Below are 27,683 nucleotides of genomic sequence, written 5' to 3' on the forward strand. Positions count from 1 at the left end.
GAATTGACACTGCATAAGCTGAGACCTTGCCTAGAACAAAAGATTAGGTTCTCATCTTTGCTAATCTTCTTTTTTATAAATCCTCCCTTTGTTCCGGGACCAGTGGATTTTATGCATCCTTAGCCACCAGGCACTATAGAATGCTTCAGATGATTGAAGTCTTAACTCCTCCCTCTGCTAGCAAATCCTGGAGCATGCCCCTTGGACCCCATTCAGTCTTTAAGCAGCCAGGAACATCTACAGAATATAATAAACAAATAAATAAATTCTGGTCATATTAACATATGCAAAATAGCAACAATCAAAACTAGAAAACAGAATGACAAAAACAGTGCTATAGGAAAACACAGCCTGCACTGTCAGAAGGGGACACAAACCAGGGATCCCATCCCCAAATTTAGTGCTAGATCCAGTCAGATGGCACTCTTATAAAGGCTGGTCCAAAACTTAAATCCAGCTTACCAATATTTCAAGGCAGGCGATTAGCGAATCAGGCATACATAGGGCTGTTCCTGAAATAAAGGGAGGATTTACAAGAAAGAAGATTAGCAAAGGTAAGAACCTAATCTTTCGTTCTTGTACAGAGCAGTCTTGAAAACATCAGGGTGGGACTGATAAGCTCGCTGCCAACCCTGAGGCACCAAAAGCGGCATCCTGCTTGGCTGCCACTTCAGTCCTATAAAACTTGGTGAAGGTGTGCAAAGAGGACCACATAGCAGCCCTGCAAATCTCATCCGGAGACACCGCCGAAGACTCGCCCCAGGAGGAGGAAACCACACTGGTAGAATGAGCCTGTACCCCAAGGGGCTTCATTCCTGCTGCTACATAAGCCACTCAAATCCATCTCAAAATGGTAGCCTTAGAGACAGGCTTGCCCTTGCAGGTAGGACCCACCAAGACAAACATATGGTCCAAGACACGAAACTTGTTGGTGACCTCCAAATACCGCAGCAAAAGCTTGCGCACATCCAGGGACCACAGCAACCGGTCCTGGGCCTTTGAATCAGAAGGAACAAATGCCAGAAGTCGAACTTTCTGATTCACATGGAAGACAGAAATTACTTTCAGAAGGAAAGAACCGAACACAAGAGCATTGCGGTATCCATAATACGCAAGGAAGGATCTCGACAAGAAAGAGCTTGAAGCTCCAAAACTCTCCGAGCTGACGTGACAGCCACAAGGAAAACCATCTTAATAGTGAGATCCATCAAGGACACCTGCTCCAGAGATGCCAGGGAGCGGAGAACCAGATTTCACGTTGGACAAGGGAGGCGCAAATGAACCATGCCCCATAGAAAATGGTCTACCGTATTTCCCCACAAATGGGCTATCCCTTTGCATAGGCCACAAAAAAATGCCTTTACAAGTTTTAAAACTGGTAGATACGCCGCCCCATTTTATTAGCCGCGGCTTATCTACCAGTAACTGGGGTGGTCTGTACAATGTTTAAAAATCATCCCTCCGCCTTCCCTCCTTGGCAGTGGCCTCCTCGAATTGCACCACCAGCATTGCAGAGCAGGAGCAATCTTTGCGTCTGCATGCCGGCACTGTGCTGCTCTCTTTTATGGCAAGAACTGGTGGCAAAGCCATATAAGAAGCAGCATGGGGCCGGACTGCAGACGCAGATCGCTCCTGTTCTGCAACGCTGGCGGTGCGATTCGAGGAGGCCGCCACCAGCAAGAGAGGTGGGGCCTGCCTGCAGATGCAAAGATCGCTCTTGCTCTGCAATGCTTGCGGCGCAATTCGAGGTAAGGGGAGGGCTGTAAGGGAGGGGGGATGATTTTAAAATCCTGTATAGGTCACCCCAGATATGCAAACCGCACCCACTTGGGCAGTTTGCAAAACCCATATATAGGCCGTGGCCTATATATGGGGAAATATGGTACATCCAGATGAACTGCCAAAGATCCCTTCAAAACAGGGCCCAGGCAGGACAGGCCTGCAATCTGAACCTGTAGGGAAACCACTGCAAGGCCCTTTTCCAGGCCATCCTGCAGAAACTGCAGCACCCGAAGAACCGAGGGAGAAGTAGAATCCTCCCGACAGCTGGTGCACCAAGCCTGGTAGCATTGCCAAACTTTTGCTTAGGCCGCCACCATAGACTGCTTTTTGCTGTGAAGCAGCGTAGCTATTACCACAATAGAATAGCCCCGGGCAGTCAAAGCCGTGCGCTCAAGAGCCATGCCTTAAGACCAAAGCAGTCCAGGTCTTGCAGAGCGATTGGCCCCTGGATGAGGAGACGAAGGTGACAGGGCAACCTGAGCCCCCCAGCTTCACCAGGTCGGCATACCACAGCCACCTCTGCAAATCGGGAGCCACCAAGATCACTAGCCCTCCCCCACGCTATGCGCCACGACAGATACCCTATCATGGGCCACAGAGGGAAGGCATAAAGACGACTCTCTTGTGGCCAGGACTGCACCAGAGCGGCCAGGCCGCCGGTGCTGGCCTCTCGACAACCGTGGAACCGATCAGCCACCTTCTTTGCCGCGGTCACAATTAGGCCAAGCACTGGTGCCCCACGTCGATGCACTACGCACTCGAATGCTCCCCGAGAGACCACTCTCCAGGGTCAAATGTCTGGAGCCTGAGAAAGTCTACCTGAACGTTATCCAGGCCCGCCACGTGAGCTGCGGACAGTGCTATCAAGTGTTTTTCCGCTCAGCAAGAGAACTGAGCCCCCATGCTTAGGGAGGGACTCCTTGACCCCCCTACTGGTTCACATAAGCCCCCGTCACGGCATTGTACAAGAACACTCTGACAACTCGATGACTGAGACAACCCTGGAAATGTAAGGGAGGGCCAGATGAATCCCCTCAGTTACAGGCGATTGACTACTGGCATTGAGAGAGCGCCAGAACAGACATACAGACCCCCCCCCCAGCTGGAGATTATTGTGTCTATTGACAGAGAAACCCAATCCGAAATCCAGAGTGGAAGGCCCCTAGCCAGTGACAGGGAACTTAACACCTACGCCATGCTGGTGCGCGCCACTGCCATTCAAGGCAGGAAGGCATGCAATGGATCCCGCTGCAGATTCCAGTAGGGCAACAGAGGGTCCTGCAAGAGACGCAGTCTGGCTCTGGACCACAGAACTATATTGATTGTTACCACCACGAACGTAAGAACCTGGAGATACTGCCAGGAGTTTGAGTGGCCAGAAGGTCTCCGATGACTTTCCGAATTTTCTCTTGACAGGATATGGGAAGGAACATTTTGTTTTGCTCCATGAGAAAGCGGATTCCCAGGTACTCCAAACCCTGGGTGAGCTCCAAGTAACTCTTCTGATGGTTGATTACCCAGCCTAGACGCTGCAGCAAGTGAACCACCTGGATCCCCTGGGCCTGAGAGGGAGCTCTGATCAGCCAATTGTCTAGACCAGGGTTAGGCAATTCCAGTCCTTGAGAGCCGGAACCAGGTAAGGTTTTCAGGATAGCCACAATAAATATGCAAATCCATCACAAACATATTAATCCGCAGAACTTTCCTGTGCGCAGGAAAAGCAATGATGGACTACACTGTCTCCATGCGGAAGCAGGACACCTTCAGTGCCGCATTGACCGCTTTGAGATCTAGATCGGTCTTCAATCTTCGGAGCCTCTCTTTGGAATGATGAAGTATATCACGAACCTCCCAGAACCCAAGTTTCCCTTTGGCACAGGCTAGACTGTCGCAAGATCGAACAGTCTGTGTACCCGTGGCCTGCACCTGAAGTGCCTTCTCAGAACAGCCTGCAGGGGAATCTAGAAAGTAGCCAGAGAGAGGACGGAGAAACTCCAATTTGAGCCCGTCACCGAATACCTCCAAGACCCAGCAGTCTCCCATTCCACCAGGAAGGTCAACAGCCGCCCCCCAATTTGTGGGAGAGTGGCTGGGTGCCTGGCAACAGAACTGTTACTTAGGGCACCTCTGCCCTGAGGAGAGAGGACCGGAGTACTAGTGATGATGTCTAAACGGATGAAAATTGGAATGCCCCGAAGTCTTGGAAGGATGTTATCTGTTCCCAGGCAAAGCCTTGGGTTTGCGGTCTTGTACACTTGCCACAAGGTCATCCACATCCTGGTCGAACAGAAGCTGTCCCGTAAAGGGTAACTTGCTCAAGGTGGCCTAAGAGGAGTCCCCAGACTACTGCCAGGTCCACAGCATCCTCTGGGCAGATACTGAATAAGCGCCCAACTTCAATATGTCATAGAACATGTTAGCCACATAATCCATCCATGATGAGAAAGTCCAAATCACGTAGCACCTCAGTGTTGGAATCATGGCATAGTTGGAGAGGCACGACTGAGCAACGAAGGACCAGGCTGTTGCCTCCTTGACAAAGGCTGCAGCCGAATCAAAAAGGCGTTTAAGAATAAAATCCACATATCTGTCCTAAACATCTTTCAGAATCATCCCTCCATCAGAAGGGAGGGAAGTACGCTTGGTGACCTGAGCCACAGCTGAATCCACCTTCGGAAAAGGAAAGAACTTGGTAAAACCGGCCACCAAGGGATAAAGCCTTGCCATGGCCAGAGTGCATTTCAGTATCCCAAATCTCTGACAAGATATGCACCATGTCGTGGTTATCAGGAAAGGAGGCTGTTAGTGACCTCTGATCACTCATGAGAGAACCTTCCACCTGGACCGGCTGCAGTTTTAATTCCTGCAGAGATTCTGTAATGATGTCCTCCAAACAAGCAGGATTGAAGAACCTGCATACTGTGGGATCATCAGCCAGGTCCTGGGACCCAAACGGATCCTGATTGCGGAGCTCCACCAAATTTGCCACCTCTGTGGATGATGCCGAACCTCCCTGCAAAAGCAGAGGGCTCGAGAGAGTGCCTGACACAATCAAAGGCATCGCCTGTTTCCGCTCCGGTGTCCCCACCAGGGAACAAAGTGAAAGATGGGTCCAGCCTAACCCTGGAATCCCCATGGACTGCTCAGTCAGTCGGTGGGGTGACTACAGGCATGTACTTCTTAATTAAGTATGTCTGATAGGGGTTCCCCCCCCCCTTTATTCTCATACGGCGAGAGCCGCCCATACACCTCAGAGTCAGAGTACTTAGAAGACAGCGTTCAGAGTTCCCTGCTCCAACTCCTCCACGGAGCTTTTCTTTCTAGCTCTCTCATAGAGCTCGTCGGATCTCCCTCTTGCTGCATTCGGCAGCGTTTTCAAAATCGGGGCCAGCTCCTGCATGGAGCTTCCACCGAAACTGCCCCCCTTGCAGCTGGGCGTATGAGCCAGCTCCGCCCCCCGGGTTAGCAAAACCACACAAATCACACCAAGTGAATCGGCTTGCAGACGTTCGGCGCACCGGCTAAGACTGCGTAGCGTCTTGCGAATACTATCATCTGCACTATAAACTGCATGTACTGCTCATTATAGATTGTTATGAACAGCACCATACCCTGTTATATCCTGCACATCTGCATCTATAGCCCGTTATCGCATGAAAAAATTTGTTACTGCATGTATTGTCAGTACTGCATGTATAGTATAGTCTGCTATTGCTTGCACAGTCCTGTTATCACTGTCTCCCAGCTAAGCATCATCCCTGTGTCTATCTTACTAGTACATATGCTAGCCCCACCTCAGTCTGTATCTCATTATTAGCTATTGTTAGTCCCACACCGTCAGTACCTCATTAGCTTCTAATTGCGTGCAAATTCTCCCTCAGTTTTCGTCCCTCTCCTGTTTCCCTCAGTCCTCACCCGACCAAACTCTCCCCCACCTGCCTGGCAAATCCAACCCCCACTCGTTGGTTTCTCCTTGTTTCCCGTCATGAAACCACCTTTCTGGCTCCTCCTTCTCCTACTATGCTCATTCACCAGCACTTCTCACTGCCAAAAACCCCTCCCCCCACCTCTCCGACTCCACATACTCCAACAGCACCTGCCCTTAAAATTCCCATACTAGTATGTACCAGAACCCATCCTTTCACAAAACACCGTGGAGTCAATCACTCCTCCTTAACGCCCGTTTCTCCTGCCAACCTACCCAACCATACCTCTGACTCTCTCACCCCAGTCCCAATTCTCTACTGTAATGCCAGATCAGCCCGAAACAAGACCCAGATACTAAAAGACTTACTCGGAGATGTCGACCCAGGTTTCCTGTGCATCACAGAAACATGGATCGAAAGAGATGACTCTTTCACACAAAACGAACTCTGCCCCCCTGGCTATTATGGTCTCTTCTCACCCAGAACCAACCGGAGGGGAGGAGGCTTGGCCCTGCTTTACAAATCATTTTTCGATGTCCAGCTCCTTGAAAAGGGCAGCCATACATCACTAGAATTCTTGCTAGCCTTAGTCAATGACGAACTTCATCCCTACCCATTAGGCATCCTGCTACTTTACCGCCCACCCACCCCCTGGAACAAATCCTCCAAACTCGTCCTAGAGACCATATCAAGGGCCTTCCTAAAATTCCAGAGACTATTGATCATAGGCGATATTAACCTCCACCTAGATGATAACACCAACAAGGATGCAACCGATTTCAAATACTTCCTCACCTCCCTCGGTTTCACTGCTCCTCCGCCCACCCCTACCCATGATAAGGGGCATACTCTAGACATCATCAGCTTCCACGACCTGACTGAACACAAAACTTCTGCTGAAGAAGCCCATTGGGAACATGTCCCCTGGTCTGATCACCTTCTTGGCTCCTTCTGCCTTCCCATTTTCATGTCCCACCTGGGCACTCCTCCCCAAGCCACAAACTATATCGCCTACCGCAAAAAAATCACGAGTGAACTCTTCTGGTCCCAATTTCTCAACCAACTTCCTCCTTTTCCTAACCATACTGACCCTAATTCCAACTGGCACAACTGGGTAACCCTTTCTGAATCCACTTACCGTGCTCTCGCCCCTCTCTCTACTAAACCTATCTCCCACTCCCGCAAGGCTCCCTGGTATCTTCCTTATCATAGGGAATTGAAGCAGAAATGTCGAGCACTGGAGCGTAAATGGGAAAAATCAAACTCCCCTTCTGACAGACAATACTGGAGAGACAACATCAAGTTCTACAACACTGTATTGAAAAAAGCAAGAAAAAATTTCTATGGTGACAAAATCACCAGATCAAAAAAACAAACTAGTACACTGTTCAACATCTGGCGTAATCTAACCTCTAAAAATGACTCCACCTTCCCCCTCTCTCCCCCATCCGCAAACGACCTAGCCAAATTTTTCAATGAAAAGATCATTACCATAAGAAGTTCTTTTCTCCCCAACTATCTCTTACAATTCTCTACCTCCCAACGACTCCAACGATCCTGGACTGTCTTCGAGCTAGCCTCCGAACTCCAGATTAGAGAGTTGTGCAGGGACAGAAATCCCATCTGTCCCCCACGAGGAATCCCACCCGTCCCCACGAAGAATCCCCTCCGTCACCACCCTTCCTTATAAACTTCAGAAATAGTTATTTTATTTAATTATGCTACTGAATTAAAGGCTCTGGTAGAGACCCATTTACAAATAAGCAAAGAGACTTTATTAATTTGGAAATATTAATTGGGAAGAATACATACTTTGTAAATGGGTTTCTACCAGAACCTCCAACGTAAATATAAAATATAAATACTCAGCTGATGAGAACCCACAAACTGTCAGCTGAGGACTTCCTTTGCAGTTGGCCGGGGGTCCCTTTTGCCAAGCTTGGCAGGCAGCAGTAGCATCCCTGAGTCACAGATGCTGGCACCTCAGTGGCTCATGGATGCTGCCAGAGACTGTTGCGCTTCGTGGAGGGGAGTTCTGGCCATCTCTAGAGGAGGTCCTCTGCTGGCGGTGCTTGGAGAATCCCCAGTCACAGCAAGGGTCAACAAGTACTTCAACACTGTAGAAATAAAACCAGAAATGCATTTCCTTTTCTTTTGAACACAAAACAAAGACATCTGCCATATACATTTCCCAAAGCTAACATATTTTTGTCAATAAATTCCGTTTTCTACCCTTGTTGTTTGGAGACTTATTTTTCCATAAAGTTGGTCCCAGTTTCTTTTTTCCGCTTTCCCATCTTCTGTAAATTCTTCTGTTACTGTCCATTGGTTCCCCCTACCATGGTCCAGCATTTATCTCTTTCTCATCTTTCGTGCCTGCCCACCAGCCCCATGCCCAACATTTCTCCTTCTATCACCCCTCTCCAGCACTATGCCACATCTCTCCCTCCATTCCCTTCACCACTATCCAATATTCCTTCCTCTTGCATCCCTTTCAATCTGTCCCATTGTTCCCTTGCCACATTTCTCACTCATCTTTTTCTTCCCTATCATATTCTGTACCTTCCTCCCTACGACCAAAAATTCTCCTCTTTCTTCCATTTGCCGTGTGTACACCCGCTCATTGACACACCCACACCCAATTCTCCCTTTCTATTCCCTCCCCCACCTCAGCATCTCTTTCCCTCCCTTCCTCTCTCCCCAGTTCATGACTTCTGTGTCCAAAAATGCACTCCCTTCCACCACTTCATTCGAGTCCAGATAACAGCAGGGGTTGGAGGCAGCCTGCAACAAGCCATATGTAGCCGACCCAGAAATCTTCCCCTGAAGTCAGAGCTGACATCGGAGGGAAGGCTTTGCATCAGTCTGGCGGCGGCTGAGGTGTCAGGTGGGAGGGGGTAGATACTGGATGTAGGAGGTGAGAGGAGACAGATTGTAGATAGAAATAGTGAGGGATCAGACACACTGGATGAAAGGGGAAAGAGAAGACAAGCTGGAATGCCTGGGGAGAGAGAAAAAGACAGATGATGGATGTAAAGAAAAGGAGAGGGGAGGAAGACATTGAATGGAAAGGAGGAGAGGGGGAGGATACGGATGGAAGGGAGGAAAGAGAAAGATGGAGAAGACACTGAATAGAAGGGGGAGAAAGAGAAATGAAGCAGATGCTGGGCTGAAAGGGGGGAAAGATGGGCAGATGCTGGATGGAAGGGGGAGAAAGAAGGGTGGATGATGGATGGGATGACAGAGGGGGCAGAAAGGAGGAAGAGAGGAGACAGATCAGATGCTGGGCAGAAGCAGCAGACAGAGGGGCAGATGCTGGATGGAAAGAGGGGGAGGGGCAGATGCTGGATGGAAAGGGACCTCAGGTCAGCATCTGAATGGCCGTGCAAGTCTACATGGGTCCAAATGGTGCCACACACTGCTAGACCCCCCCCAGTCCATTGTGCTTTCTAGAAGCCAGTATTGTGGTGCAGCCTGGTCCCTGCTAGGTTTTCTCCCCCTAGAATGGGACAGACTGTGCTTTTGCCGGCAGAGTGGTGAGCCTGCACGATGGCGCAAACTATCCCCCCTCCCTTCCCCACCCCACCCCACAAGTGTCCTCCACCCAGAACAGGATCGAATCTGGGTTCCCAGTGGCTGAGCAGTGAGCCTACCAAGGCCCCGCTGTGCCGCCGGACCAATCAGCAAGCAAGGCTTTCATCTGTGTACGTGCTGAGCTCACTGCTCAGCATGACTATTTCCTGCCGCGACGCCAGACTTGTAAGCTGCATGCCTGCATCGCCAGAATTTAGGTAGGCTGTTTTCATCCCCGTGGGAGTCCCGTGGGCCAGGGGGCGTCCCCGTGGGAGTGGGCCAGGGGGGGAACCCGCGGGAGTCCCGCGATCCCTGTTCCCGTGCAGACCTCTACTCCAGATCTCTAAACTTTGTCTTAAACTGAAATCCTGCAAATGTATCCTAGATCCTTTCCCATCCTACCTTTACGAAAACATTCCTGCGCAGGCCATCTCCTCCCTTACCAATCTTGTAAACACTGCCCTACTATCTGGCCTGTTCTCCACAGAAATGGGACACATTGCCTTATCCACTCTTCTGAAAAAAGCTGATCTCGACCCTTCCTCACCATCAAACTACCGCCCCATAGCAAATATCCCCCTCCTAACCAAACTGCTTGAGACCATAGTCGCTACCCAACTATCTTCTTACCTAGAGAGATTCTCCATTCTCCCCCCCTATCAACATGGCTTTAGACCCAGCTTCAGCACCGAGTCCCTCCTTGTTTCCCTAATATCAAAGGTGCAACAACTACATTCTCGAAACAAATTCGCTGTTCTTTTACAATTCGACCTCTCTGCTGCTTTCGATGTCGTCCACCACGACATACTACTTTCCGAGATAGGAATTGATTCCACCGTTCTTAATTGGTTCTCAAACTTCCTTCGCTCTCGCTCCTACATTGCCAACTCTAATGGCACCATGTCCGCTCCTTGGTCTCCTTCTTGCAGTGTCCCTCAAGGATCACCCCTATCCCCTATCCTTTTTAATATCTATATGTCCTCACTGAAGCTCCTCCAGCTTTCCCCCCTGCTCATTGGCAGTCCATCCAGATGTGGATCGTTTTCCTGCTTGCCCTCCATATGAGCTTCTAGAGCAGGTGTCTCTAATGGATCTCACACTCCAGGCGGTCTTCCTCGTGGCTGTTACTTCAGTCCGCAGGGTTTTGGAGCTGCAGGCCCTTTCCTGCAAGGATCCTTTTCTTCAGATTACAGATTCCTTCTTTTCTTCCAAAAGTGGTTTCCGCTTTCCATGTGAATCAGGAAGTCCGGTTTCCTGCTTTTACTTCCGCTGGTTCGCGGTTGCAGGACTGGGTGTTGCAGTCCTTGGATGTACGTAAAAGTTTATTGTGGTATCTAGAGGTCACCACCACCTGTTTGTCTTGGCGGGTGTTGCCCGCAGAGGGAAGCCAGCTTCTTGGGCTACCATTTCCAGTGGATTTGCATGGCCATTTTCACGGCCCGGGGTCCGGGCTCCTTCAGCCAGAGGGGTTTTCCTCCTTTTGAGCAGAGTCGTTGGCTGTTTCTCTGGAAAAGATTTGCAGCGCTGTTACCTGGTACATACAGTCACTAAGTATAACAGGATCAATATGGCAGTCAAGCAGGATGCTGCTTTTGGTGCTTCTGTGTTGGCAGCGGGCTCATCAGACCCACCCTGAATTTTTGGGACTGCTCTGTTACGTCCCACTGATCCCGGGATAAAGTTGGATTATACAAGAAAAATTAGGTTCTTACCTCTGCTAATCCACACTTTATTCCAGGAATCCGCCCTATACTTGCTGATTCGCCGATTGTCTGCCTTTACAAATACAGTACTGGTAAACTGCGTTTCTGTCCAGTTTTTATTAGAGTGCCATCGGAAAGGGGTTAGCACTCATTTTGGGGGGACCCAAGTTAGGGCACCCTCTTCTGTTGGTGCATTTTGTTTCTACATCCAACACTTATTGTCATTCAGATTACTGATGTGTGTTATCCTGATTTGATTATGTTTTCTTGTTGCTGTTTTGGATATGTAATTGTGAGCACAATATACTTACTTGTCAGGAAGTATCCCCGTACCCCTCTCTCTCTTGTTCTTATCCTCTACAGATGTTCTTGGCTGCTTTCAAACTAACTGGTGAGCATGCTCAGTGAGGAAGTATGTAAGGGAGAGGGGGAAAAGCCTCTGAAGTTTTGAGGCTTCCTAAAGACCCTGGCAGATGGAGGGAAATAACCCCCTGGTCCCGGAATAAAGTGTGGATTTACAAGAAAGATTAGCATAAGTAAGAATCTAATCTTTCTGCCTTATAACCCCTCAGTTTTAAAATAAATAATCAGGGATGGACTCCTCAACCCCAGATGAATTCATGTGTGGATTGCACCGGACTACTGTCAGGAGGAGTGTGTGTGCGGCACATACCTGTCATATATGATTACACCAGGATCCCTCAGCGGAGGAGGACGCCTGCCCTTAGCTGGTGCTGGAGGTAGTGTTCTATGTAACAGATGCCTTATGACCTTACAATTCCCCTTTATTCCAGGTTTTATGCATCCTTTGCTGCCAGACAATTAATCGTTTTCTAGGGATTCCTGTTCTTACCCAGGCCATTTTATTGCACGGCAACCATCTTGGATTTTTCCTGATTTGAACAAAATTATATATTTTTTTTATAGTTAGGAGTTTCATTTTTGCTCCAAACTTCTCAGATGGCCTCCCCAGGTTTGCATGGGACGGATTCATGCCTTGTTTGCAGTGGATGGCTGTTGGATGCCCAGCCGTGTTCCATGTGCGCTGCGGCCCATTAAAGGGGGGGGAGGTGAAGTTCGCACAGATGTGGTGCATTCCATTTCCGGGGAGACCTTTCTTGAGCCTTCTCCAATTTCAGTGAAAATTGCATCTGGGGGTGCTTGGGAGAACACTAGCAGTATTTCAGTGAAAACTAAACTAAACTAAACCTTAAGTTTATATACCGCATCATCTCCATGGAAGTAGAGCTCGGCACGGTTTACAAGAACTTAAAAAATGAGAAAGGAAAGGAAAAGGTTTACATAAGTTTATAACTCGAGTGGAAAAGTAAGGGAAAAAAGAAATTACAAGTTAGAGAAGAGCCAGGTTTTTAGTTGCTTGCGGAATAAATGGAGGGAGCTCAGGTTTCGCAGCGGGATAGTAAGGTCGTTCCAGAGACCTGTGATTTTGAATAGAAGTGATTTTCCCAGGTTACCTGCATGGAGAATACCATGTAGGGAGGGGAAGGATAGTTTTAATCTATGGGCGGTCCTGGTGGAGTCAGGGCACGAGGAGTTAAAGGAAAGTGGGATTAGGGAAGGAAGGATGCCGTTAATAATCTTAAAAGCCAGGCAAGAGCATTTGAATTGGATTCTGGAAATCACTGGAAGCCAGTGAAGATTGGCCAGGAGTGGGGAGACGTGGTCAGATTTACGTTTTGCAAAGATCAGCTTGGCTGCAGTATTCTGAATAAGCTGGAGTCTTTGGAGGCTTTTTTTTGTTAAGCATAGGTAAATGGCATTACAGTAGTCAAGTTTGGAGAGGATGATGGATTGGATGAGGACGGCAAAATGTTTTTGGCGGAAGCAGGGTCTTGCTTTCCTTAGCATGTGGAGGCTGAAAAAGCATGATTTTGTCAAGGAGTTGAGGTGGTCGTTGAGGGAGAGAGAGAGAGGAGTCAATAATGATGCCAAGGATCTTGCTTGAGAACTCAAAGTGTAAAGCAGCGCCTGAGGTAGTGCGAAGAGGGTAGGCATGTGTTCTAACTTTGGGCCGAGCCAGAGTAATTTTGTTTTTGGTTCATTTAGTTTCATCTGTACCAAGAGGGACCAGGAGTGGAGTCTCATTATGCAGGATGTTATGTTATCGTGGAGGTTGGTGAGGTTCTGGTCTGTTTCAAGAAGGACAAGGATATCATTGGCGTATGTGTAGATTGTTTCAAGGGGGGAAAGTTGGAGGAGCTTCAGGGAGGACATGTAGATGTTAAAGAGAATAGGGGATAGGGGTGCCGTCATCTTCTATGTTTCTACAGCCTGGCTTGTAGGAAGAAAAGACTGGTGAGCATGCTCAGTGAGGAGGTACGTAAAGGGGAAAAAGCCTCTGAAGTTTTGAGGCTTCCTATAGACCCTGGAAGGTGGAGGGAAATAACTACTGGTTCTGGAATAAAGTTGGATTGTACAAGAAGATTCCACATTAGGGGCCATTGCCCAGAAAAAGGATCTCGACGCCATTGTTGATGAACATATAGAAACCATCTGGTCATTGTGCAGCAGTGGCTAAAGAGGCAAGCAGAATGTTAACATTGTAAACTGGCCAGGTGCATGTCGATGGTCGGTATATTAAAATTAATTAAACTTGAATATTAGGAATGGAAAACAAAAATGAGAATGTTGTAATGCTTTTGAATCACTCCATGGTGCGACTGCATTTCCCAAAATATATAGAATCAGAAAAGGTACAGGAGACAATGAAAATGACAAAGGGGATAGAATGACTTCCCTATGCGGAAAGGCTAGGGATCTTTAGCTTGGAGAAGAGACTGCAAAAAGGAGATATAATAGAGATATATCTATAAAATACTGAAGGGAAGGGAATGAAATGGGTAGATGTGAAATGCTTGTTTACTCTTTCCAAAAGTACTAGGGGACATGCAATGAAGCTAAATAGTAAATTAAAAACAAACAGAATGTGTTGAAAGCAATTTAGCAAGGTATAAAAAGGTTTGGATAATTTTCTAAAAGAAAAGTCCATAAACAATTATTAAGATGGGCTTGGGAAAATCCACTGCTTATTTATGTTTTACTCTTTTGTGCTCTTGCCAGGTACTTATGACCTGGATTGGACTCTGCTGGTAACAATACTGGGGGCTTGATGGACTGTCAATCTGTCCAAGTGTGGCAAGTCTTATTTTTTTATAATATACAGACAGATCCTTATCTGCATTTTAAATGCCCCACCCTTCTTTCCCATCATCATCACTCATTGTTCCTCTATGACCCACTGCTCTTCCTAGGAAGAGAATTATTCATTTGTTGACAAAGTCTGACTCTTATGGAAAAAAATTTCATGTCCTCTTAGCTGATTAATAGCCTTTAACCCTTTAATTGGCAGATGGTTAAACAGCTGCTTTACCTAACTTGATGTTGAACAAGAGCAACAGTGCCAACGTAACAGGCAGATGCAGATCTCCCATAAGAGCTATAGAAACACATGTTGCTTCTGAGCAACAATGACAAATACTGTACAGGGTTAAATAAAAGAATGTGCCTGGGCTTTTAAAACTAACTGAAGGTAATTTTTTCACCCAATACACAATTACGCAATGGATTTTGTTGTCAAGACAGTGTGGGGAAGCAGTTAACATAGCCAAGTTTAAAAGAGTCTGCATAAGTTCTTGGAAGCAGTGGCATAGCAAGGGTGAGAGACACCAAGGGCTGTGGCACCCTCCCCTGCCCTCTTCTCCACCCTCTCACCTCTACATGCTCCTTCCCCACCCCCTCCTGCTGCTTTCCTTCCCCCATACCTCTGTAAGGTTCCTGGCACAAGCAGCAACCCCCAAGCTGTTATCAGTGCCAAAGTCAGCTCTTCCTCTGACATCACTTCCTAGGCGCAGGTCCCGGAAGTGACATCAAAGGAAGAGCTGGCACGACAGCAGGTTGGGGGTTGCTGTTTGTGCCAGGATCATTGCAGATGTATGGGGGAAGGGGTGCAGAGAGGAGGACAGGTGCCTGCGCCCTCACCAAGATGGCACCCAGGGCAGACTGCCTACCCTCCCCTCCTAGCTACACCACTGCCTAGAAGAAAAATCATCATGAGCCAAGTAGACTCAAAAAAGCCAATTCAGTACTTGTATCTAGGAGTATGAAACAAGAAAAAATAATTCTTTGATAAACCTTTGATCTAATCTAGTACAATATTGCTTATGTGAGTGGAACACAAGCACACAGCACAAGCAAACTCCTTTCTGTTTTCTACAAATTTTAGACACACAGATTAACAGCAATCCACAAACCAAGTTTAGATTAACCATTGACAGCATCTCCCTTCTTTAGCAAAGTGTCCCGCGAAACCCCATCATCCTTCTCATAGCAAACTGTCAACCTCCCTGCTCTCTAACTCCTACTAACTTTCCCAAACAGAACTGATCTCTCCAATCCCCATCCCCCTTTCAATCTCAAGAAAAGATCTCTACTTTGCTTATCCCCTTTACTCCCCATTAACGCTTCTTTGAGAAGATCTTATTCTCGAACAGTTTACATCGCCATTTCCAAGGGAAGATGTGGCTGTCTGCCCACCTTCTCTCATCATAGTTCTCTCGGGTAACTATTATTCTCCCTCCCTTTTTCCCTCCAGTAGTTGTCTTCCAACCTTTACGTTCGGCGCTTCCCTAATCCTCTCACCCTGCGAAGGTTGCACAGATGAAATAGAGTAGAGACAAGAAACTACTAAACCAGTGCAATTTCATCCTCGGCACTTGGTCTCGTATGCTGGAAAACTGTTCTTCTCACCACCAACGTTAAATAAGACTCGCTTATTCTCTTACAAAGTACAAACGTACGACTCGGAACTAATAAGAACCCCACGACTTCTACCCGTGAGGCCCTATCACAGAGAGAAACAGCCTCGCTGTTCAGTACAACAACCAATCACAACCAGTCATTAGTACTACTTTAAAGCAGATAAACCAATCGTATATTAGAACATCACCAGTAACCCGGCGAGCCTTAACCTATCACAGCTATAGACATGGCAAATTGGTCTACAATAGTCAATCAGATTCACTTGACAGTCATCGTAATTTTTATATTTGTTGCTACAGTACTCAATGATTGACTTTCTCAGTAAGTAAATAGGACGAGCGTTTCAAGCCTCGGTTTGAGGCAATTATTTGCCTACGTGGCCAAGATTAGTTGGTTTTTTTTGTTCTGCTTCCTTGCTTTTTCTATGTTTTTTTTTTCTAGTCAAAGAGCACAAGCGTACTACGTATGAATCGTACGCATGCGCTACTGCTTAAAGAAGAATTTTCGAAAGCGGCGGTAATAGAGGAGAAACTGCGAAATTAGAGGAAGATCTGAATGCGAAGAAGAGCTTGGAATGTGAGAATTTGTTTGTTGAAACGGTTAAACCAGCGAAAAGTGTTAATAGTTATCTGAGTACCTGGGGGGTGGCAAGTTGGAATGGCAATAGCCTTCAGAGCAATGGCGGTGATGTTCATGTAACTTTCTGGTTTCCATGGAGATACTAACGCGGTTCTCTATCAAATAGTGATCACATTAGTGGGAGGGGGAGGGGTTCATGCTTCAAACGGTTCCTGCTTTGTGATTTCCTTGAAAATAGTGGGGAGTTTTTGAGTTAGCTTTAAATTCTTTAGTTTGGGGAAAGTCATTGATCATCTCTAGATGTAAGAAACAATGAAAGAATTGCTGTTTGGGTATCCTATTAAGTTTTCTGGCTACTGTTGGAAACTAATCCAGAGGAGGGTGACAAGGAAATGGAACTAATCATATGAGGAAAGAAAGATTAACGAGGTTAAGGATCTTCAGAGACGATTAAGTCAGAGACAAGGAACTTAGGGCTAGATTCACTAAGCCCATCGATCAAGCCCCGACCACTTAGTGACCTCGACCTAATTTAGTGAATCACTAACCTTCCTCCTGATCCAATTCCAATCCGTGCATGCAAATGAGGGGAAAGGCATCCAAAAGTAGGAAGGCAGCAATTCACAAAAAAAATTAAGGCACACCCAATGGGCTGGCTGATCAAAAAAGAAGCGCCTGCTGAGGATCAGTCGCTCACGTCCTTTCCTGCTCTCTGCAGCACTCTTCTCCCTCTGCCGCCCTACTATTGTGGTCCCTGCCACCCTTGCCTACCTCTCTGACACTCATCTCCCTCTGCCGTCCTGACTCCCGTGGTCTCTGCCGCTCTGTTTGCCTCTCTGCCACCCGCGACTCCCATGGTTGTAGCCCGCCGGTTTAAATTTGGACTGCACTACGGCATGTTCTATTAAGTTCCTGAACATGCCGCAGTGCAGGCCCGCTTAAACTCGTGGGTTAAAACCACGGGCTTAAAAAAATTATGCTTTTCTTTCAGCCTTTTTTTCACTGTGTAGTAGCTTCCTCTGCGCTCCCTGAGCTGGTTGATTTGCTGGTTGTTTGTGGCGCTCGCTTTTGTCAGCAGAAAGAGAAGGCTGCCCAGGACTGAGGCAGCTTTGTGGTGGAGAGGTACCCTTGATCCATTTCCTCTCCCTCACCCTGGCTGGTGAACTTTCCTTCCCTCCTCGCCCGGCCAGCACTGCCCTTTGGACAGCAAGTAAAACTAAGTAGAGTAAAAAAAAAAAAAAAAAAAGATTATCCCAGGACAAGCAGGCAGCTATTCTCACATATGGGTGACGTCATCGTCGGAGCCCGGATGCCGGACATCTCACAACCAGACTTGCTTGAAGAAACTAGAAGTTTCGAGTTGGCCGCACCACGCATGCACGAGTGCCTTCCTGCCCAGCGAAGGGCGCATCTCCTCAGTTCTCAGTTTCCCGCGGAGCCGAGAAGTCCGTCTTTTACTCTCTGTGTTTAACTTTGTTACTTCGTGCCTTCTCTGAACCGCGCGGTTTGTATTTTTTTCCTCACGAATCGCTGTTCTTATTTTATTTCTTTTATTTCTAGTTTTAAAAAAAATAAATTTTTTTCATCTTCCGTCCGTTTGCCGGGATAGGTCACTCGGCCGCAGCCCGAGGACTTCGATTTTGCAGCAGCTATTTTTCCTTCTATGTCCCGGCCTGTCACAGGCTTCAAGAAGTGTAGCAAGTGCCAGCGTGCGATTTCTCTCATGGACCCACACAATCGGTGCCTCAAGTGCCTTGGGCCGAAACATCAACCGAAGTCGTGCTACACTTCAACCTCGAGCCTTCAACCGTCGTTGTATTTTGGTGGATAAGCTCTTCAGGATGGATTCTTCCTCTGATCCCTCGACTTCAAAGGCGACCTCGGCCTTGACTTCAATCGAGGCCCCTCCTGCTTCTACTGCTTCCACCTTGAGCCTCATCAAACCTTCATCGTTTGCAGCGGCTCTCTCTTCGACGACATCTGCTGTATCTTCCCCTGTTTCCTCAGGTCAGACAGGTAGTGATTAAAGTGCCTAAGACTTCCAAGTCGAAGCACAATCATACTGCCTCGATGGAACCTCCAGCCAAAGCAGGTTGTCTGGTTTCAGACGCGGATTCATCCTTGCTGGCTTCTTTCCAGCCCATGTTTGAGAAGCAATTCATTCAGTTCCTTACTAATATGGGACCAGTCCCCTCTCATCCAGCCTGGGCATTCAGCAGACTCCCGCGAGGTCAAGCCGCTTCCTTTGCCTCAATCTGAGCTTACACACTCTTTTCATGGAGCAGAGTCTCTGCGAGTGTCTGTTCTGGCATCCAAGCACATAAAGCAAGGAGCAGAATCTTTGCAAGAGCCTCGGCAGGAATCCTCACACTCTATACAAGGAGCAGAGTCTTTGGGAGTGCATCGAGGTTTCTCCACCAAGCCTCTGGAGCTTCGATCTACAGCCTTCAGTCCTATCCATTCTTTGATAGCATCGGCTGCTTCTGTCTCCGAGGCAAAGTCTCCTTGATCTTCGAGATCTGCTTCCAGGCACAGTTCTCACAGACGATCGAGGCCTTCATCGAGGCATACTTCCAGGCATGGTTCTTCTTCTAAAGAACGACCTTCGTCAACTAAGCCTCAATCTATCCCTACTTCGACTCCGACTCCTCGTTCAAGGTCTCCAATGCTGAACCTCAAGGATGCAGCGGTTTTGATTGCCTCGTCCATGTCTCCATGTTCTTTTGAAGCCTTTTTTCATACCGAAGCTTCATCTTCGACCCAGGCTGCCTCGACGTCCTCGAGTCCTTCTCGAGGCAAAGCATTGGCGGATCAGCTATCTTTCTCATCTTTTCTTCGTCAGATGTCTGTGGACTTGGATCTTCAATTAGATACTGGCTCCAAATACTCTAAGTAGTATCTAGAAGTCATGCATCTTCCTCAACCTCTGGCAGAGTCACTTAAGCTTCCTCTTCATAAGCTTTTGAATCAGACTTTTGGTCGATGCCTGGAGACACCTTATACCATACCAGCTGTTCCAGGAAAAATGGACTCTAGGTATAAATCTGTGCATTGCAAAGGGTTTGACAACTCACAATTATCTCATCAATCCATGCTTGTCGAGTCCTCCTTGAAGAGGTCCCATCCTTCCAAGGTTTATGCCACCGTTCCTCCTGGAAGGGAAGGGAAAACTATGGACAAATTTGGACGTTGTATCTATCAAAATGCCATGATGTCCTCTAAAGTGCTCAATTATAATTTTCATTTTATTACTTATTTTGAGTTCCTCATTTCGCTATTACCAAAGTTCTTGACTTATTTGGATATTCAAAAGCACTTTGAATTTCAATAAGTCATTGCTTCTTTCTTTCAATTCCGATTGCATCTTATGATGCCTTCGAATTGTCTGCCCGAGCAGCTGCTTGCTCTGTAGCTATGTATCAGCTTGCCTGGCTTCGTACCATTGACATGGACCCTAATCTTCAAGACCGCTTAGCTAATATTCCTTGTGAACGCAATGACCTCTTTGATGAATCTATCGAGGCAGCCACCAAGAAATTGTCTGACCATGAAAAATCCTTTGCTTCTATTGTTAGACCTAAGCCAAAGCCAGCTCCTGCTAAACCTACACGCCCTGCTCCTATCAGCGGTATTTTGCTCCGAGAACTGCTCCTTATACTCGCCCTCCTCTTAAGGAACAGCAACCTAAGAAGCAACAAAAACTCAACCCTTCTGCTGCACCTAAGGTTACTCAGCCTTTTTGACTGTTTAAAACAGAGCATAACCTCCACCGTTCTGGCTCTGCTTTATTTTCTCCCTATAGGAGGTCGTCTCCATCTTTATTACCATCGATAGATGACAATTACATCCGACCTCTGGGTACTTACCATCATCGGGGAAGGATACTCTCTTCATTTCACTCAGGTTCCTCCAGACCTTCCTCCAAGACAGTATCTTTTCAATCCTTCCCAGACCGCCCTTCTTCTTCAGGAAGCTCAAGCTCTGCTTCATCTCCGTGCCATCGAACCAGTTCCTTTGGAGCAACAGAACAGGGGTTTTTACTTCCTTATTCTGAAGAACACAGGCGATCTGCAACCCATTCTGGATCTCAGGGCTCTCAACAAATTTTTGATCAAAGAAAAATTTTGAATGTTGTCCCTGGCCTCCCTTTATCCCCTTCTCAAGCAGAACGACTGGTTATGCTCTCTGGATCTCTTATTCCTATTCATCCGGCCTCCCGTCAATATCTCAGATTTCGGGTGGGGAATCTGCATTATCAATACAAAGTGCTGCCCTTCGGCCTGGCTTCATCTCCCAGAGTGTTCACCAAGTGCCTGGTAGTGGTAGCAGCAGTTATAAGGAACCATGGACTTCAGGTATTTCCTTACCTCGATGACTGGCTCATCAAAGATTCAACATCACAAGGGGTTATTGTAGCAACCCAACGGACTACCTGGTTCCTACAAAGTTTGGGATTCGAAATCAACTTTCCCAAATCCCACCTTCAGCCTTCACAGTGCTTTCTTTTTAAAGATGCCTTTAATTGAATTTCTTAAATTCTGAGATATACCAGCTTTTATTATTTCATTTAACTTCCCAGTCCCTTTCGTGTTTTCCTTGAATGTTTCTCACATTTTCTGTATCAATTATATTTCTCCCCTCCTTTCCTAATTGTGTTTTGGAGCCTTCAGGCCCATAATTACCCTGTAAGTAATTTTTTGTCAATACTGAAAATTTTTTATATAGATATGTCTTAACTGTTTATTTTGTTTTAATGTTATATTAAACTCTGTACAATGCTTTGTAGTATCGATAAAGCGTTTAATCAAAAATCTGAATAAACAATAAACAATCTACAATTCATTGGAGCTGTTCTGGACACTGTCCACCTCAGAGTATTCCTCCCATAACAATGTCTGGAAGCTCTTCAACTCTGTCATACAGTGTCTTCCTGCTCTTCCATCTCAGCGAGACACATGATGGTACTCCTAGGTCACATGTCCTCCACAGTATACGTGACCCCTTTTGCCAGACTTCAGAATTCCTCAGTGGACCCTGGCATCTCAATGCAACCCACTTTCTCAACACATAACAGTTACTCCTTCATTGAAGCGGTCTCTCCGTTGGTGGATGCTCTCTTCCAATCTCTCCAGAGGCTTACTTTTTCAAACGCCCCCCCATCAGAAGTTACTCACGACAGATACTTTGACCTACGCTTGGGGCACTCATCTCGATGGTCTCTGTACTCAAGGCCACTGGATCAGTACAGATCTTCAGTGTCATATCAATCTGTTGGAACTCAGAGCGATCCTCAAAGCTCTCAACGCTTTTCAGCATCTTCTTCACGATCAAGTAGTCCTCATACGGACGGACAACCAAGTCGCCATGTATTATGTCAACAAACAGGGAGGGAAGGGATCTTCCTCCCTTTCTCAAGAAGCTCTGAAGGTTTGGGACTGGGCAATCCACTACAACACCTTCCTCAAAGCTGTCTACATTCAATGGGCGAAGAATTGCTTGGTGGACAACTTGAGTCGTTTTCTGCAACCTCACGAATGGATTCTCCATTCCTCGTCTCTTCATCACATTTTTTCACAGTGGGGAACGCCTCAGATAGTCCTCTTTGCAGCTCCCCACAACTACAAACTGCTTCAGTTCTGCTCCAGGATATACTCTCCTCATCGCCTCGAGGCAGATGCATTTCTTCAGGAATGGACAAATCTCTTCCTATATGGATTCCCTCCATTTCCTCTCATTCTCAAGACTCTGGTCAAGTTAAAGAACGATCATGTCACCATGATTCTAATTGCTCCTCGGTGGCCAAGACAACCTTTGTACTCCCTTCTACTTCAACTCAGCAGCAGGGAGCCATACCTTATACCAGTTTTTCTTTCTCTGCTTACACAGAGTCAAGGATCTCTGCTTCATCCCAACTTGCAGTCTCTACACCTGACAGCTTGGTACCTCTCAACATAACCCCTCTTCAGTTTTCTCAATCTGTAAGAGACGTTTTAGAAGCTTCTAGGAAGCCTACCACTAGACAATGCTATCACCAAAAATGGACTAGATTTTCTACATGGTGTTTTTCTCATCATAAGAAGCCTCAGCATTCCTCCTTATCTTCTGTTTTGGACTACCTTTTGCACTTATCCAATTCTGGCCTCAAGTCTACATTGATCTGAGTCCATCTCAGTGCTATTGTGGCTTTCCATCAGCCTATTGAAGGGAAACCCCTGTCTGCTCATCCGGTGATTTCCAGATTCATGAAAGGACTTTTTAATGTCAAACCTACTCTCAAACCGCCTCCTATGGTTTGGGTCCTGAATGTTGGTCTTGCTCAACTGATGAAGCCTCCATTTGAATCAATTGTCAAGGCTCATCTGAAGTATCTCACTTGGAAAGTGGTGTTTCTCATTGCCCTCGCTTCTGCTCGATGAGTCACTGAGCTGCAAGCTTTAGTTGCTGATCCACCTTTCACGGTGTTCCATCATGACAAGGTGGTTCTTTGTACTCATCCTAAATTCCTCCCTAAAGTGGTATCGGAATTTCATCTCAACCAATCCATTGTTCTTCCAGTGTTCTTTCCAAAGCCTCATTCTCATCCTGGAGAAATAGCTCTTCATACTCTGGACTGTAAACGTGCTTTGGCCTTCTATTTGGAACACACCAAACCACACAGAACTACTCAACTTTTTGTCTCCTTCGATCCAAATAAGTTGGGACATCCTATTTCTAAGCGTACCATCTCCAACTGGATGGCCACTTGTATCTTCTTCTGCTATGCCCAGGCTGGATTACCCCTACACAGTAGAGTCTTAGCCCATAAAGTCAGAGCAATAGCAGGTTCAGTAGCTTTCCTCAGATCTACACCTATTGAGGAGATTTGCAAGGCTGCTACTTGGTCCTCTGTTCATACTTTCACTTCTCACTATTGTCTGGATGTTTTCTCCAGGCAGGATGGACAGTTTGGCCAAACTGTATTACAAAATTTATTCTCCTAAATTGCCAACACTCCCACCATTCCATTCTGGTTAACTTGGAGGTCACCCATATGTGAGAATAGGCTGCCTGCTTGTCCTGGGATAAAGCACAGTTACTTACCGTAACAGGTGTTATCCAGGGACAGCAGGCAGCTATTCTCACAACCCACCCACCTCCCCTGGTTGGCTTCTCTGTAGCTATCTGAACTGAACTTCTAGTTTCTTCAAGCAAGTCTGCTTGTGAGATATCCACATCCGGTCTCCATTGATGACATCACCCATATGTGAGAATAGCTGCCTGCTGTCCTTGGATAACACCTCTTACGGTAAGGAACTGTGCTTTTTCAGTGCTTCCTTGTGCGGAGTGCATGCACAAACCATCTACAGGCAAAGAAGATGGTCTGCGCATGTTTTGGGATCGCTCAGCAGCGATCCGTGTGGTTGGTGGGAGGGAGTTCCTCTGATCGCCCCATTTGAATATGAGCCTGTAGTGAATTGGTTGGCCTGCCTTGGATTGCCTACAGATTGGATAAGGGCATAATGAATCTAGTCCTTAGTCGGTTAATAGCCAATGCTGTATTGTATAAACATTTCAGAAATCTTATCTATTCGATAAATTTTTGTAATATAAACTCAGGATTTAACAATCCGTTATTTTGTAGTAATTCTTGAGATTGTCTCAGATTGTTAAGCTGTGAACCGCATAGAACTAAATAAGGTTATGTGGTATATAAATAATAATGTAATTGTAAGGATATGAGAAAAGGTGGACAAAATCTTGAGTGGATTGGGGCTGGTACTAGGTCTCCAAAATAAGCTGCATCCTCTTCACCTTCAGATAAACTATGGCATAGTTCTTCTATAATAAGATCATGAAGATTCACCTTGAGTTCTCAACCGTGCTGCTTCCCCCTCCCCTCTCTCCCCCTGTCCCTTCTGTTAACCTCCCCTCAACATCTGACATCCTTTCCTCCTCCATAATCGCGTAGGAGAACATAAGAATTGCCACTGTTGGGTCAGACCAATGGTCCATCGTGTCCGCTCACGCAGCGGCCCTTGGTCAAAGACCAGCGCACTAACTGAGACTAGCCCTACCTGCGTAAGTTCTGGTTCAGCAGGAACTTGTCTAACTTTGTCTTGAATCCCTGGAGTGTGATTTCCCCTACGACAGATTCCGGAAGAGCGTTCCAGTTTTCTACCACTTTCTGAGTGAAGAAGAACTTCCTTACGTTCGTACAGAATTTTAGAGAGTGCCCTCTCGTTCTCTCTACTTTGGAGAGGGTGAACAACCTATCCTTATCTACTAAGTCTATTCCCTTCAGTACCTTGAATGTTTTGATCATGTAGGCCCAGTTTTCTCTAATCTTTCACTGTACGTCAACTCCTCCAGCCCCTTAACCATCTTAGTCGCTCTTCTCGGGACCCTTTCGAATAGTACCGTGTCCTTCTTCATGTACAGCGACCAGTGCTGGACGCAGTACTTCAGGTGAGGGCTCACCATGGCCTGGTTCAGTGGCATGATAACCTTCTCCAATCTGTTTGTGATCCCCTTCTTTATCATTCCTAACATTCTGTTTGCCCTTTTTGCCGCCGCCGCACATTATGTGGACAGCTTCATCAACTTGTCAATCAGAACTCCCAGGTCTCTTTCCTGGACAGTATCTCCAAGTACCGCCCCGGACAACCTGTATTTATGCATGAGATTTTTATTACCTACATGCATCACTTTACACTTATCCACATTGAACCTCATCTGCCATGTTGATGGCCATTCCTCGAGTCATGATTATGTCATGTTGTAGATCTTCGCATTCCCCCTGTGTCTTCACTACTCTGAATAACTTCGTATCGTCCGCCAATTTAATCACCTTACTCGTCATACCAATATCTAGATCATTTATAAAGATGTTGAAGAGCACGGGTCCAAGCATCGAGCCCTGCGGCACCCCACTAGTGATGCTCTTCCAGTCCGAGAATTATCCATTTACCCCCCCCCCCACTCTTGTTTCCTATGATCCAGCCAGTTTTTAATCCACGTGAGTATTTCACCCTCGATTCCATGGCTCGCAATTTTCCGAAGTAGTCGTTCATGCGGAACCTTACGCCTTTTGAAAATCCAGATATACAATGTCGACCGGGTTGCCCTTGTCTATCTGTCTGTTTGCTCCCTCAAAGAAGTGCAGCAAGTTCGTCAAACACGATCTGCCTTTGCTAAAACCGTGCTGACTGGTCCTTATCAGCCCGTGTCCGTCAAGGTGATCAATGATGCGGTCCTTTATCAGCGACTCTACCATCTTTCCCGGTACCGAGGTCAGACTCACCGTTCTGTAGTTTCCTGGATCTCCCCTCGAACCTTTCTTGAAGATCGGCGTAACATTTGCTACCTTCCAGTCTTCCGGAATCTTTCCCAATTTGATTGACAGATTGGCTATTATTTGAAGCAGTTCAGCTGTGGTCCCTTTCAGTTCCTTGATGACCCTCGGATGGATGCCATCCGGTCCCGGGGATTTATCGCTCTTAAGCCTATCAATCTGCCAACACACCTCCTCTAGACTGACAATTCTGTCAGCTTTTCGTCTTCATTTCCAGCATATAGCCTGATAGTTTCTGGTATGCTGTGTACATCTTCTTTGGTAAATACAGACGCAAAAAATGTGTTCAGTTTGTCGGCGATTGCTTTGTCCTCCTTTAGCGCTTCCTTTATTCCATGGTCATCCAACGGTCCCACCGCTTCCTTCGCGGGTCGTTTCCCCTTAATATATCGAAAGAATGGCTTGAAGTTCTTCGCCTCCTTGGCTATTTTTTCCTCGTAGTCTCTTTTGGCCCCTTTTACCACCTTATGGCACCTGCGTTGATGTTGTTTTTGCTTGTTCCAGAGGAAACCGCACATCTTCTCTCATTCTCCAAACCCACTACCTACTCCTTCAATCTGATTCCCACTCATCTACTCGGCGCTATCTCGCCTGCTATCATCCCTCCTTATCTGTCGCATCCTCAACCACTGCAACTGTCCCTGATGCCTTCAGACACGCCATTGTCACACCCCTTCTCAAAAAACTGTCACTGGACTCCACATGCCTCTCCAACTATCACCCCAACTCCCTCCTTCTCGTCTTGTCCAAGTTACTTAAACATGCTATTCACCACCATTGCCTGAACTTCTCCCAAGCTATTTTGGATCTGCTTCAGTCAGGCTTTTGCCCACTGCACTCCACGGAAACTGCCCTAACCAAAGTTTACAATGACTTGATCTTGGCCAGATCCAAAGGCATCTACTGAATTCTCATCCTAGATACTATTGATCACCACCTTCTCTTTGATACAATGTCCTCGGGATTCCAGGGTACTGCTCTTTCCTGGTTTTCTTTCTATCTCTCCCATCGCACTTTCAGTGTATGCAACGGTGGTTCCTCCTCCATAGCCTTGCCTCTATCGATTGGTGTACCTTGAGCATGGGCATTGGACGCCCGCGCACTCACAAAGCTGCAGCTGCCAACCAAGCCGCCAACCATCACTCAAGGTGTTAAAAACAACAAAAACATGCAAATGACACTAACGCAAGGTTTTACCAAAATATAATAATTATAATTATGTATTTATTTAGCTATTGTTTATATTTTTTCATTATGAGACTCAAAAGAATAAAGCATAATTGCTTGCGTTAACAGTTGCATTAGTGGGAGGTCGTTATAATTACCAAAATGCTGGCCTTCTGATAACAAACTCAGTTCAATATTTTGAAACACCCCATTATATACCTTTGGCTCAGTGTGACATCATCAGTTTGACAGCCAATCAAACTAACAAAGGAGGTGTTTAAAGTTAGACAAAGAAATTCCTCTACATTTAAAAGTTTTAGAAATTACATTTTTTTGTTTACATTCATTTCTGAATATACATTAACATTTTATAACATTTCCAATATTCCTTTATCATTCTTAAAACTTATTTCAGACAATTTGTCTATATGTCAGGCAAGCTGCTGAAATGTTCTAAATCCTACAAACAGTGCTGAAAATTTGTCAGCCTTAGAGGAAAGGAGGGGCTGCCTCCCCCTGAGCTGACAGCTTCACACACAGTGTCTGACTCTAATTATTTCCAGATGTTGCTTTAAAATTTCTTTAGGTTGCAAATATATATAATATGTTTTTTCAAAACCCATTCTTTTGTTCAATACACAGCCACACAATACACATACTATTTTCATTCATATTTAAAGCAAGTTATATCTTAGTTTGGGATACTTCTTCCTAGCCAGCCTAAGGCACATCTGGTATCAATTAACACCACGATGCTAAGAAACCTGAACAAAGACTTGGGACATAGGCTGATCACAAAATGGAATGAAAGACAAAAGAACCCAAAATGGAGTCCAAAGACAG

At 46.4% G+C, this 27,683-nt stretch overlaps 2 protein-coding genes across 5 annotated transcripts in view; one reads left to right on the plus strand and one right to left on the minus strand.

Moving 5' to 3' along the window:
- Nucleotides 1-15,884, minus strand: part of DNAJB11 (DnaJ heat shock protein family (Hsp40) member B11) — a 593,123-nt gene extending 577,239 nt beyond the window's left edge. Inside the window, exon 1 of the mRNA XM_033946900.1 lies at nt 15,644-15,884. Within this exon, the coding sequence (XP_033802791.1) occupies nt 15,644-15,708 (65 nt within the window). The 5' untranslated portion in view covers nt 15,709-15,884. The remainder of the gene's footprint in view (nt 1-15,643) is intronic.
- A 58-nt stretch (nt 15,885-15,942) lies between these two features.
- TBCCD1 (TBCC domain containing 1) overlaps nt 15,943-27,683 on the plus strand; it is a 510,277-nt gene continuing 498,536 nt past the window's right edge. For 3 of the 4 annotated variants that reach the window (XR_004539667.1, XM_033946897.1, XM_033946899.1), the window contains exons 1-2: nt 15,943-16,084; nt 16,205-16,339. The gene's annotated coding sequence lies outside the window, so the exon portion shown is untranslated. The remainder of the gene's footprint in view (nt 16,085-16,204; nt 16,340-27,683) is intronic. The other variant, XM_033946898.1, reaches the window with a different exon arrangement.

The sequence above is a fragment of the Geotrypetes seraphini genome, chromosome 5 (assembly GCF_902459505.1).
Source record: "Geotrypetes seraphini chromosome 5, aGeoSer1.1, whole genome shotgun sequence".
NCBI classification, from domain to species: Eukaryota; Metazoa; Chordata; class Amphibia; order Gymnophiona; family Dermophiidae; genus Geotrypetes; species Geotrypetes seraphini.